This window comes from Egretta garzetta, unplaced genomic scaffold, assembly GCF_000687185.1.
Source record: "Egretta garzetta isolate BGI_Z169 unplaced genomic scaffold, ASM68718v1 scaffold440, whole genome shotgun sequence".
NCBI lineage: Eukaryota > Metazoa > Chordata > Aves > Pelecaniformes > Ardeidae > Egretta > Egretta garzetta.
In genome coordinates, this window is record NW_009258293.1 from 503,584 (window position 1) to 515,757 (window position 12,174).

General features: G+C 55.1%; 1 protein-coding gene across 1 annotated transcript in view; it reads left to right on the forward strand.

Annotated features, from left to right (window-relative positions):
• GGT7 (gamma-glutamyltransferase 7) overlaps window positions 1-12,174 on the forward strand; it is a 22,472-nt gene that overhangs the window by 1,533 nt on the left and 8,765 nt on the right. Inside the window, exons 2-10 of the mRNA XM_009637778.2 lie at window positions 1,388-1,614; window positions 2,819-2,970; window positions 3,932-4,046; window positions 4,586-4,653; window positions 5,335-5,408; window positions 5,855-6,048; window positions 8,336-8,423; window positions 9,152-9,279; window positions 11,358-11,446. Of these exons, the coding sequence (XP_009636073.1) occupies window positions 1,388-1,614; window positions 2,819-2,970; window positions 3,932-4,046; window positions 4,586-4,653; window positions 5,335-5,408; window positions 5,855-6,048; window positions 8,336-8,423; window positions 9,152-9,279; window positions 11,358-11,446 (1,135 nt within the window). The remainder of the gene's footprint in view (window positions 1-1,387; window positions 1,615-2,818; window positions 2,971-3,931; window positions 4,047-4,585; window positions 4,654-5,334; window positions 5,409-5,854; window positions 6,049-8,335; window positions 8,424-9,151; window positions 9,280-11,357; window positions 11,447-12,174) is intronic.

A 12,174-nucleotide genomic window follows, 5' to 3' on the forward strand; every position in this document is an offset into this window, starting at 1 on the left:
TCTCTGTTGTCCCTTCTGCGGTGGCTCCCCAGCTGAGATGGCCCTGGTTCCCCAAAGTGCTGGGTCCCCATGGAAGCCAAGTAGGGTCTGGTGGGTCTCTTTCAAGCGTGGGCGTTGATGGTTGGATGGGGCACCTGTGTGTTGGCCTCACAGGCTGCTCCGTGCCCCTGACTGACCCCTTCCAGCTGCTCCCATCCCCAAACCACGGCCCTGCTGTCCCCACGCAGTACCAGCAGTTGCAGAGACCGAGTGACTTGCTCGAGGACGTGCGGGATGTCTGTGGCGGACAACAAAGGGGTTGTTGCGTGGGTGGGAGAGGCCACCCTGGAGGGCCATGGCCTGTCCTCTCCCACAGTTGCTCCCTGGATGTTCGTGTCCCCTCCTCTTCTTTCCACCGGGGACACATGAGGCACTGCAGCCCCTGCTGGCTCTCGGCAGCCCCCCAAAAAATTTATCCAGGAGCCCTGGATGGTGCCCTGGGCCACTTGGTCCCGTTCAGTGCCTGGCAGGGATGGGCATGTCCCCGCGGCTGCACCAGCCGCTCCGTGTGCCTGGCAGCGCCTGTGCAGAGGCAGGGCACGCTCAGCCGGCGGCCTCCCCGCCACAGGGGCAGCAGCTGACGCAAGCAGTGATGGATTCCAGGCATCCTTCAGAGCAAAAGAGAGACTCCCTCATCCTGCCATCTGGCGGGTGCCCAGCAAAACCCTGCCCTGTTGCATTTGCCGTCTCGGAGCCGGGCATTTGGCGAGCGGCTTGATTTTACAGTGGGCCTCGTCAGCTGGAGGAAGCTAGAAATTAAAGTAGAGCCTTTCCTGCCACCAGAGCGGGTGGACGCCCCAAGGGCCTCCGATTTGCAGGTTTGCTCCTCTCTGCCCTCACTTTGCCGTGCTTCTGTAGGGGCATTCCCTGTGCCCAGGCCACATGTTTCGCTTCGCCTCCATTTCGCTCAGGTGCTTTAGCTCAAGCATAGCTCCAAATAAGGCTTCTGGGGTTGGGGTTGGGTTTTTTTAAATCTTAATCTTAAATCTCTTCTGCAGTCCTGCTGCATTTTGGAGACCTGTTTGCTAGTCAGTGCTGTGTTAGGAACCCCTCCAAATGGAGCAGTAATTGCGCGCCCATCACTGAAGGCTGAGGGATGGGCCAAAATGGAGCAAAATTCAGGGGATTTTTTGCCCCTCTTAATCTGCAGGTTTGGAATAACTAGGGATCAGTAAAATGGCCTAAAGCAGCATCTGAGCCAGAAAGTTTCTTGAGAGCTGGGATTGATAGGGAAGGCAATAGCCTTGCTGGAGGGGTGCGGTGTAATGTTAGCGCTGGGTAAACACTGCAATAAGAGCCCCATCTTGCTCAACAACTAACACTTGTTTTCTCCCTGCTGCCCACAAAGACACAGACTCCTTCCTGAAGTCTGCGCGTCTCCAGCGCCTGCCCTCGTCCTCATCGGAGATGGGAAGCCAGGATGTGTCCCCTCTCCAGGAGACCAGCAAGGACCCTTTTTCTGGAGACTGCAGCTGCCGGCAGGATGGGCTGACTGTCATCATCACTGCCTGCCTCACCTTTGCCACAGGGGTCACGGTGGCCCTGATCATGCAGATCTATTTTGGGGACCCTCAGGTAAGACAAAGCAGTGGCTTTGCAGTCGGGCTTTGGCTCCGAAAGTGGGAGAAGCTCCCTAACTTTCCTCCTTGCCAGCAGTTCAGCGGGGTGAGTGCTGGTGAGCCCCAGCAGTTGTCAGTGAGACCCTGGGTGCTGAGTCTCTGCATTTCCACCCCACGTTGTCTCAAAAGCTTTTTCCTGCGGCTGGGGGTTGTGCTCAGAGAGGCGAGCTGGGCTCTCGGTGCCTGCCCCGCAGTCGGGGTGTGGGTGGCTGTGCCTGGCAGGTTTGGGGGTGCTGCCAGGGGCAAATGGGCAGCCCCACTCCTGTGTCTCTAGCTGTGGTTTGCATCAGATGTCAATGCCTACAGAAAGCAATCCTTAGTTAAGCAGTAGGCATCTTCCATCCATCTCCACTTGCAGAGAGTTTTATGGGTCTGTGTGCCCAGGCTCACCTCTGGAAGGATCTGTCTGGGGCCAAGCAGGGGAATAGCTGAAAACAGAGCTGAACCTCGTCCTGCTAATCTGTCCCACGTTTTTAATTTATTGTGCTTTCACTGGCTTTAAAAAATTGGCCCCACGGCAGGCTGGGGTGCAGCGCCAGAGGGAGGCTGTGCAACGCAGCCCCTTGCTTGTCACAGCTGGAAGGGCCAGTCCTGCCTGCCAGCTTGCTGTGGCCCTTCCACCTTTGTCCTTCCTAAGGCCACTCTGTCTCATGCTGAGATGCTGCAATTTGTGCCACAAGGTTAAAATGAACTTTTTAAAACTTCCTGTGACTGCGTTAGTGCCGGCACGGGGGAAGGATGAGAACAAGCTGTGGTACTGGGGGGGATGCTGCATCCTTTGCAGCTGTATTCCCATTTCCAGTGACCGCATTGCTGCAGCACAGTAACGGCACGCCATCACCCATTGCTCTTGAGGTTTAGTCTAAGCCTGCTGTGGGGTTATGGAGGACAGGGCAGGACGTGGCCCACCAGCTTAGCGAGCCTGCTATTGAAAGCTGGTCGAGCTGATGGCTGCGGCTACATGCAGGGGCCAGAGCTGCCCTGGTGCAGGGACATGCCAAGGGACATGTTACTCCCACCGGCATTTGGAGGCACCTGAAAATGCGGATCAGCCACAGCTTTGGTGCTGGCCTCAGGCTTTAGGTCCCACAGAGCTGGGGTGAGGATCTGGGCGGCCCCAACACCCCTCACTGGGCACAACCACTCTCCTCTTTTGGCAGATCTTCCACCGCGGCGCCGTGGTCACGGATGCTGCCCGCTGCACGGCGCTGGGCATAGAGGTGCTCAACAAGCAGGGCTCCTCGGTAGACGCGGCCATCGTCTCAGCTCTGTGCATGGGAATCGTCAACCCCCACATGTCGGGGATTGGCGGGTAAGTGTTGGTTGTTCACCCCCGTGCTGTCATCTGTGGTTGCCCTCAAGCAGGTGGTTTCCCCGCCGGCTGAGACATGCCATCATGATAGCCTGAGTCCTGGCGCGTGGTACCAGGCTTCTGACGTCAGGTGGTGGATGTGTCCATGTCTGCACAGGGACAGGGACCCTTCCTGTGCACCAGGCTGACAGTGAGGGACAGAGACCCCTGGGGAGGGAAAAGCTGCATCTGCCATAGTGGCTGCCAGGGAAGTCCAAGCCTCAGGCTCAAGAGGGTTGAAAAAGTGACCCCAGGCTGCCGAGTCCCTCTGCAAGTGTGCCAGGTGCTTGCAACACCCTGGGCTCAGTCCCAGTGCTTTCAGAGATTGAGCGCTTCCCTCCATAAGCTCTGCTCCAGCTGCAAGAGGAGGCTGAGGTCCCAGCCTGGCTCTGGGCAGCAGCCAGGGGAGGCACGGTGGCGAGAGGTGGCCTCCTCCCAGCCCTCATCCCCAGGGTGGCATCCACTTGAGCCTGGTGCTCTCGGCTCTGCAGGAGGTCTCAGTAGCGTTGCATAAAGTGCTGCCACCTGATAGCTTCTCCAGGCTGTGCTGTGGATTGCTGTTGTAAGCAAAAACCCGGCTTTGTTGCAAAACTGCTCGGATTAGAAAGAAAATCCCAGATAGTCCCAGCCTGGCAGTGGAACAGAGCCAGTGGCCCTCTGGCCAGGCTGGCAGGGACTGATCCAGCCTTGCTGCAGGCTCAGCACAGGGTCTGCCTGCGTCCCACAACGGCCCTGGCTCGGTTGTCTTGAATTGCTCTCTGGGGAAGGGCAGTAGCCTTCCCCTGCACCGCTGGCCAGTCCATGGCTGCTGCTGAGGCTGGTGGCCTGCTGCGATGCCCCGGTGCCAGTGGCACTTCATTTTGGCTTTACGGCAGTGGCTGTTGCAGGGACAGGCAGTGCCGTGACCCCCATCTCACTGCAGGGGTGGGGTGATGCTGGTCCACGACATCCGGAAGAACAGGAGCTGGGTGATTGACTTCCGCGAGGTGGCTCCCCTGGGCATCCCACTGGAGGGGGACCTGCAGAAGGACACCAAGGTGAGGAGCAGTGGCCCACAGCTGACCCCTCCAGGGCTGTAGCTAGCTGATGCCTCCAGCTCTCTTCTCCCTGCAACTCTCAGGCCTGGGGAGATTCCCTGGGGAAGCAACAGGAGACCTCTCCCACCATGGGAGATCCTGGGCCCTACAAACACGGAGAGTCCAGGGAAAACACTTCTTTGGCAGCCCCAAAACGCCTGGAGCCTGCAGGGCTCAGGGAGTAGAGAGGGATGTCCCTCCGGCAGTGAGGAGCTGGGAGAACAAGAGTACCAGGAAGGAGCACAATCCCATCTCCTTCTGCTGAGTTATTTTTCCTGATCAAACTGGATTGAGACCGGGATGGAATTTGCCCCTTCCCTTCCAAAAACTTTTATTCCCTGTTTAGTGTGCCACTACAGACCTCTTCCCCTCCCCCAAGACCATGCAGACACTGCCCACGTGAACATGACTTGCATCTCCTTGACTTGCAGTTGGGGACCATGTCCCACGTCCGCGGGGGAAGGAGACTACTCTTCCTGTTTTTGCTTCTTATTTTACAGCCAGGTCTGCTCGTGGGGGTGCCAGGCACAATACAAGGAATGCACCAGGCACACCAGCTACATGGGAGGTAAGGCACGAGGCTGGCGCAGGCAGGCTGTCCTCGTGCTGCACAGGCTGTGCCTGGCGTCCCCACGGGGGAGCTGGGAGCACGTGAGCCCTTGCCGTCAGGCCACAGTCTCAGCCACCAGTCCAAGCCATTAGCTAAGGGGTACTTTGGAGGTTTGCGCTGAAAAATAGATTCAGTTTTTGGTACTTTGTTTAACAAAAGAGAGAATTCAGCTTGGTCAGGTTTTCTGCAGAGCGACATTCTGGCTAACAAGATGGACAATAAATGTTCTCTTGGAAGTAGGTGCAAAACACTTCATGCACGTCTGTGTATTTTCATTGTCCCTTTAGCTGGACCCTAAGAAGTGTGGCTGCCCTTGATGCCCCATTGGGACAGGGAGGGAGGGATCTGAACGACTTGCTCAGGGCTGAGGCCTGGCTTGAGATTTTGCTCCAGAGATGCCCTTTCCCCTGTCCTTGCACTGACATTCCTCTCCGGTGCAACATCGTGGAGCACTGTGATGATCCTACCAAAAAGGAACAACCCACTGAAAGTTCAGTGCTCCTTTTGGCCCACTGGCCCCACAGCCTGGTCCTTCAGGAGGCCCCTGACCGCAGAGCTGAGCCCTGCTCTTGGTCCCCACCACCCCGCCCTGCTGCACCCTCCAAGGCACGTTTCTCCTTGTCCTTTCTCCTTTGGCAGACTCCCGTGGTCTGAGCTGCTGGGCCTTGTGGCTGGTGTCGCCCGGGATGGGTTTAATGTCACACACGATTTGGGTGAGTACCTGATGGAGAGCCAAGGGGGGCGGCTCAGTACGGAGGAGCACGCTGGCTGCTGCGCTTGGGTGCGAGGCATCTAGGGACATAGATGGTTTTTCATGGGAAATTAAGGCTCTTCAGACCTGGAGATGGATGGTACGGGGAGCTGAGCAACGCGTGAGCCACGATCTGCAAAGGGGTGGCAGCAAAACTGGAGCTGTCAGGGCTGGTCAGGGACAGATCAGAGCAGCCCATGCTGGGCCGGCCCGGGAAGGGCACTGGGGTTTCTTTGGGTTTCCTTCCCAGCTCCAACGGATGCATGATCCAGCTCCCTCTAGTTCTGAAATAGGGTGAGAGGCAGCAGCCAGTCACCAGTGTCCCCATCAGGCACACAGTGACTCCGGGTCCCCTGTGTGTTCCTGCACCCTGACTTTTCTGGATGCCCTTCCCCTTCTTGCCCGCAGCCAAAGCCGTAAGTGAACTGAAGGATTTGAACTGCTCTGACAAATTTCGGGAGATCTTCCTGCCAGACGGCCAGCCCTTGCTGCCTGGCACGTTCATCAGGCGCCTGGACCTCGCGGCTGTCCTGGAGCTGGTGGGGGCAGAAGGGGTGTCAGCTTTCTACAGTGGAAACCTGACCCAGGAGATCATCTCCGAGGTGAGCCGTGTCTGTCCCTGTCTCTGCCCCACACCGCAGGGCACAGCCCGGACTGGGGGCATCACCTGCTCAAGGTGACAACCTGAAGATAAGCCATAGCACCATGGTGGGGACAAATGCCTGGAGCCTCCTTTTCCTTTCCTGTCCCTGTCACTGCAGTGGTGGAAGTGACACCCAGGTCACGTCCACAGCCTACAGAAGTGAAACCTCCACTTCCTCTGTAACCGGGACCGGCTTTTTTCGAAGGAAAAAAAAATAATCTCAATTTCAAGCCCCCCTCTGAGCTGTGTTAGTATTAGTGACAGCCCCTTTTCCCCTATAATGAGAGGTGCCCCACCGATGAGAGGCATTTTTTGTTGTTAATGGGACTGTAAGATACGGACTCCAGGAAGACAGTTTAAAAATAAAACCGTGAGCCTTATGAGCAGAGGCTCAGGCAGCCTTGGTCATGTTTAGGGCTACCCTAGTTCAACTCCTGGTGCTAGAGGTGCTCTTGAGAAAAATAGCAACAACGAAGTAATTATTCTGGTAAAAAAAAAAAAATGCCCCAACAGCTTTTATGCCTGTGTAGCTGCAGTCAGGGTGGTTGGTGGCACCATTTTTCCCCACTGCCATGGTTCAAGTGGTGCGCCTTCAGCATGTCATTAGTAATCTGGAACAGGTTCATTCAGCTCAAGCCTTAGGCATTTGTGAGCTCTGTATTTGGAAATCTCCTCCTGTGATGCACCTGGACCACAGCAGAGTTGGAGAACAAGGCACAGGAAAAGTCCCAGGCTTGCAGTGCGTCCCCGCAGCGAACCCCTGCTTTGTCCCCCCATTCCCCTGACCCGAGGGCTGCCGCAGGGAAGCAGAAACTCCATGTGGAGGAGCGAGGCCCGGGTGTTGCAGTGCCAAAGACCCAGGCAAGCTCTGGTCTCAAGTGCACAATTCCAGCTTTGGTTTCAGAGCAGAGCAAAGTGCTGCCTTCCCACGGTATTGTTTGTTCCAGCAAAGGGAGGGCATCAATGTGGTGAAATCAAGCAGAGCTCCAAAACACCCCACCCTTTGTTTCCATCCAGTGGTGGGAAGACACAGGTGCAGAAAAGCGCTCTCCGGGGAATCTGAGATGGCGTTTGCAGTGTGTGGCTGACCAGGGCTTCTCCCCTTTCTGTGCCATCAGGCTCCTCCTGCCCCGCTCCCTGCTGCTTTGCCCAGGCTTTCCGCTGGCCAAGCTCCAGGGAGCTGGCTCCTGGCACAGGCACCTGCCTGCTCACCTCAGCTGTTGGGCTCAGCCTGGCCTCTTCTCTGGGACTGCTTTGGGAAGCAGGCAGGGATCCCGAGGAGGGGATACATCTTTTGCAGCTTTGGGGTGGTTTGATATACTGCCCCCCGCTGCATGCCCTGCATCGGCTTTCCTGCTCCAGTGATTCATCCATTTCTGCCTGAGAAGGCATTTGCTTGCCAAGTTTGCCGGCTGGTTTAGAAATCAGCGCATGCAGGGATCATTTGTTCTTGACTGGTTTTGGATGGAAATCCAGAGGGCCCACAGCAGCGACTCAGCCCAGCAGAACCTCTCACCAGGTTACGTGGCTTCTCCTGGGTGGAAGGAAGGAGCTGGCCCATGAGCGCAGTAGCACCTGTACGCTGAGTACTTTGGGGATTTTAAGATCAGCAGAGTGCAGTCACGATGGTCCTACCTCACCTCCATCATGATTCAGACACAGAAGACCTGCAGTGGAGGGAGGGCATTACCCATCTTCACTGTGTTAATGAAAATAACTAAGCCCAGTAAATTGTACTTCTAGGAGAGTCTTACAGAAAGACCAAGGGTACAGCAGATCCACTGTCACCTGAAATAATTAAAAATAGGGTATGAATTGTATGCTAAAGATCTCTAGCAACGGTAACCTGCTATGCCCAGGTGCCTTCTCTCCTGGATCCATATGTATCTTTTATCCTGGCAGCATTCAAATGCTTCATAACCTTTTAACACGCTCATGCTTGCCACCCAGGGGAGAGAAGGCGGTGAGGCAGCACCAGTCCCCATCCTCACGGGGAGGCAGAACATCTTCAGGGCACCCATGGAGTGGGTGAGCTTTTGGAGGTGAGCTGCAGAGCCTTCCAGCCAGGCCACCAAAGCCACAAAAGCACGGATTTTGGGGATATCCTGAGGAAGCTGGCACCTGGCTGGGGAATGTCAGTGATATTGGTTTGGCAGTGTGGCGTGTGTTCACCTGGGCCAGCGCAGGGAACTCGGAAAGCCTTGACCCAGCTTTCTCAGAGTACACTGCTTTGCTCTCCTGCGCAGGTCCACAACTACGGAGGAGTCTTGGTGGAGGAAGACTTCAGCAATTACAGCACCACCGTGGAGACTCCCGTCCACACAGTCTATCGAGGTAAATGCCTGACTCGCTGCCATGCCATTCTGGTTAAGAGTTTGCTCCACCTGGCAAGACGTGGCGACAGTATTTAACAAGAGTGGAAGTCAAAGCTGCGCTGAGGCGTCTGCAGGAAAGCCCGCTGGGGCCATGGTCTGCCTACACCGACGCACCATAGGCAGTTCAGGAGGTTTTCAGCACTTGAAATGGGCCTGGTTTTTCCTTGATAGTGAGCAACGGTATTTTGATAGTGTTAGAGTGGGGTGGTGCAAAGTGATCACCTGTCAATGCAATGTCTGGATGGAAGCTGGGCTGTAGGCTAGCGCCCATGTCTGCAGGCAGTTCCCAAAGTTGAGCTACAAGGAGAAAAACTTTGTGCAAAAAGTTTCTAAGATGCCATTCTTTTCTGGAAATGCCTGTATTTACTCCTTCCAGCTGTAATGTTGCAAACCCATTTTATCTCCATTCTTCCGTGCTGCAGTCCTGAAACCAACCAGGCAACCAACAAGAACTGGATTTCAGGTGTAAAAAGTCCCTATGTGGGCTTACTTCACCTGCTGTAGAGAAACAGAAGGATACAACAGGAATGTTTTGGGAAATCCTTTTCAAATCGCCTTGCTTTCCATTATTTCCCCTTGAATCTGGAAGGGCTTCCCTGTCCTCACGGTCACTGGCTTATGGAGAAATACCATAACTGGACGGTGTCTGACAAGAGCAGCTTCATTCCTCTCTTCTTCCCTCCACAGGGCACCTCATTCTCAGTCCCCCGCCTCCACACGCTGGTCCTGCACTGATGACAGCACTGAACATCCTTGAGGGCTTTAACATCACAAGTCACGTGTCCAGGGGGAATGTCTTGCACTGGATGGCAGAGGTAAGAGGAGGTGGCTGAATTTCTTGTCCTGCTGGAGAAGCATTCATTTATTCCTTGGCTGTACAAGAATGTCTGTAGCTAATTCCCAGAGGAGAATGAGCAGAGAGACTGCTGAGGTGTAGATCTGAGCTGTGCCGCTGCTTCAGGCGGGTGCGGGAGCCTCCTGCTCAGCTGAGCTCTTTCTTGCTTAGGCAGAGCTTTTTCATAAGAACAAACTGGCTTTTGCCCATTTCTTGCACATGATTGTCTCTTCCAAATGGCCCCACGGCAGCTGAGGGCGGTACCATCTATTTCCTCCACCTCTTATGCTCCCCTGGCCCTGGCCATACCAGAGCACTGCTGGGGCACAGCGAGGAGTCAGCAATGGGATGCTGCGAGCAAACACCTACACATGGCAATGGCAAGGAAAACTGACCCAGCACTTCATATTTTTTTTTAAATCTTTACATTTTAGCCCACCTCATAATCTCAGTCATCCAGATCATGATTTTTCCAGTACTTAGGGCTGTCAGCTCTACCAAAGCATTGTGGCTTCCTGGGAAGTCAAGCAAATGCTCCATTCCCTGCTCTGTAAGCAGAGTTGTGTTCTTAGAGGCTTAACAGATCCACAGCTGGGTTTTAGGAGTTGGGCATTTTAAGTGAGGATGTAACCACATCCTTGCAGCAGACACAACAGTGAGTGCTTGGAAGTTACTGCCTCTCGGCAAGGATGCAGCCGCTGGAGGTGTTACACGGTGCTAGGCTTGTGCCAAGGCAGAGCAGGTTGACTGCCCTAAGTTATTTTTGAGCTCTCTTCAGGAAGCTTTGGATGAATGCATTTGCTCTGTGTTTGCTGCAGGCCAGGAGTTTCACCCACTGGTTATCACGTCCCAGCTGAGGAACAGCAACCTCCAGCTAAAGGGCAGTCGCTTCAGAAGATGTGTAACCCTGATTACTTGGGATCACATGGCTGAACACATGGCTGAGATTCAGTGCTAGGTCAGCACCAGGTAGTGCAGCCCTGGGGTGGCCATGCCCAAGATGCCCTTAACCTGTGCCCGTGGGGTGGAGGTGGCCTGCTTGTTTCCTTGGCCACCAAGCCTCTTGTACATCCTCCGCACGGTGTGGTGGTCAGGAGACCGTTTCATGGAAATGCCACCTTCTCCAGAAGTTAATCGTGTTCTACTCGGTACATCAGAAGGTAAATGATGACACTTCAGGAGAAGTTGTTGATGCGTGGCACATATCCAAACAGAAGTCATATCCAGCTATCTCCCTGCGGGGTAATGTCCCGAATCTTGAATGAAAACAGCACGGCCCACCAGCCGAAGGTCTAGTGCATTTCTGGAGGCACAGGCTGGCTTGACTGAAGGGCACATTTCTCCATGTGGCCATCCTCTGGCTACGCGCTGTAAAACCAGGACTGGATAAACCCTGTCTTCCCATTTGTAATGGACTTGGCTTAGGCAGGATTCTGCATGTATGAGAAACCAGATCCCTTCCTCTTTTTAAGCTATCATTCCCCTCAGCGTGCTGGGACTAACGCTTTCTGTTCAGAAACTTGGGATGACTTAAGCTAGGGACATGGGGAGCAGCTGGGGAGCAGAGGAGCTCATTTCTGCTGGGCAGCGATGCTGTGCCATGGAGCTGCTGTCCAGGGGCAAGGGTGAGCCCAGGGCCCACTGTCCCACTGGGATTCAGTGTGATCTCTGCTGTTGTGGTGACTGCTCAGGAATGGAAAAAGAAAGCATCCTGGTGACCTTGTCTGCCACCTGGGATTGTAGCTGAACCACTGTGCTGGGCTGAGCCAGCTCCTGCCAGGCACGTTCCACCTTGTACAAACAATGCTGGATACACCCAGCGCGCAGTTTGCCGTGCCAGAGTGATGCCCTTTGGTCCCCCGCTTTGGTCCCCCATTCGCATGTCTGGCAGCCCTTTGCGCTGAGGTGTTCCCAGGACCAGGCTTTTAGACATTTTTCTTCATAGGCTTTAGCCAACATGCCAGGAGACCAGATACCTCTCCCTGTTTGGAGTATCATAAGTTGTATTTCCAGGGCCACTTACATGTTTTTCTGTCTTTCTTTGTGTGTTCAATTTAGACGTTAAAAATAGCCCTGAGTCTAGCTAGCAACCTGGGAGACCCATCCGACGATGTGTCCGTTGCTCACGCTGCAGAAGGCATGGTGAGGTAGGGCTGAGGCTGACGGGCGTGGTGACAGTCACCAGATGTGTGGTTTGGATGTCATTCCTGGATTTGCTCTTTTCAGTGTACAGGGAAAGCTGAGGTTTTTCCACCTCTGTTTTGCTGAGCAGAGGTCAGCCCTTGAATGTTCTCCTAGGGCTGGCCCTTCCACAGGGATCACAGCTGATACCACGGTGGGTCATGGGATGTCCTCATGCAGGGTTCTCCTGCAGCCAGCTTGATCTTGGGGGTTCCTCCCACTTTCTCACCCCTCTAAATATTCATTCTCAGCAGATTGGACAAACAGACGGCCGCATGGTTGTGGCCACAGTTTCTGGCCCTCCCTTCCCCACCATGGGGCTCAGTGCCTTTGCAGTACACCCAGAGGCCAGGCCTGGGGCTTCACCCCAGCCTCCCACCTCAGAGCCAGGTTTAGCCATGGCTGGTGGCCAGAGCTGGACCTGACTTGCCCTCCTTTTGGAGGACTGGCGTTCAGCTGGGTGGTGCCACCCCTTTGGCCATCGGGGCTGAGTTTGCAGCACCTGGGAGGCCCACAGTGTCACCTCTCTGTGGGACTGAGCCATCTTGTCTCCTTCCATTGGGTGAACTGAAGGAGCTCCCCATCCTCAGTGCCACCTCCCTCAGGAGACGCCGCCAATAGCTGTGCAGATGCACCCCCACAGAAGGACCAAGAGGTGTTCGGCATCCTGGGCTCACAGCTGCTTTTTCCCTCT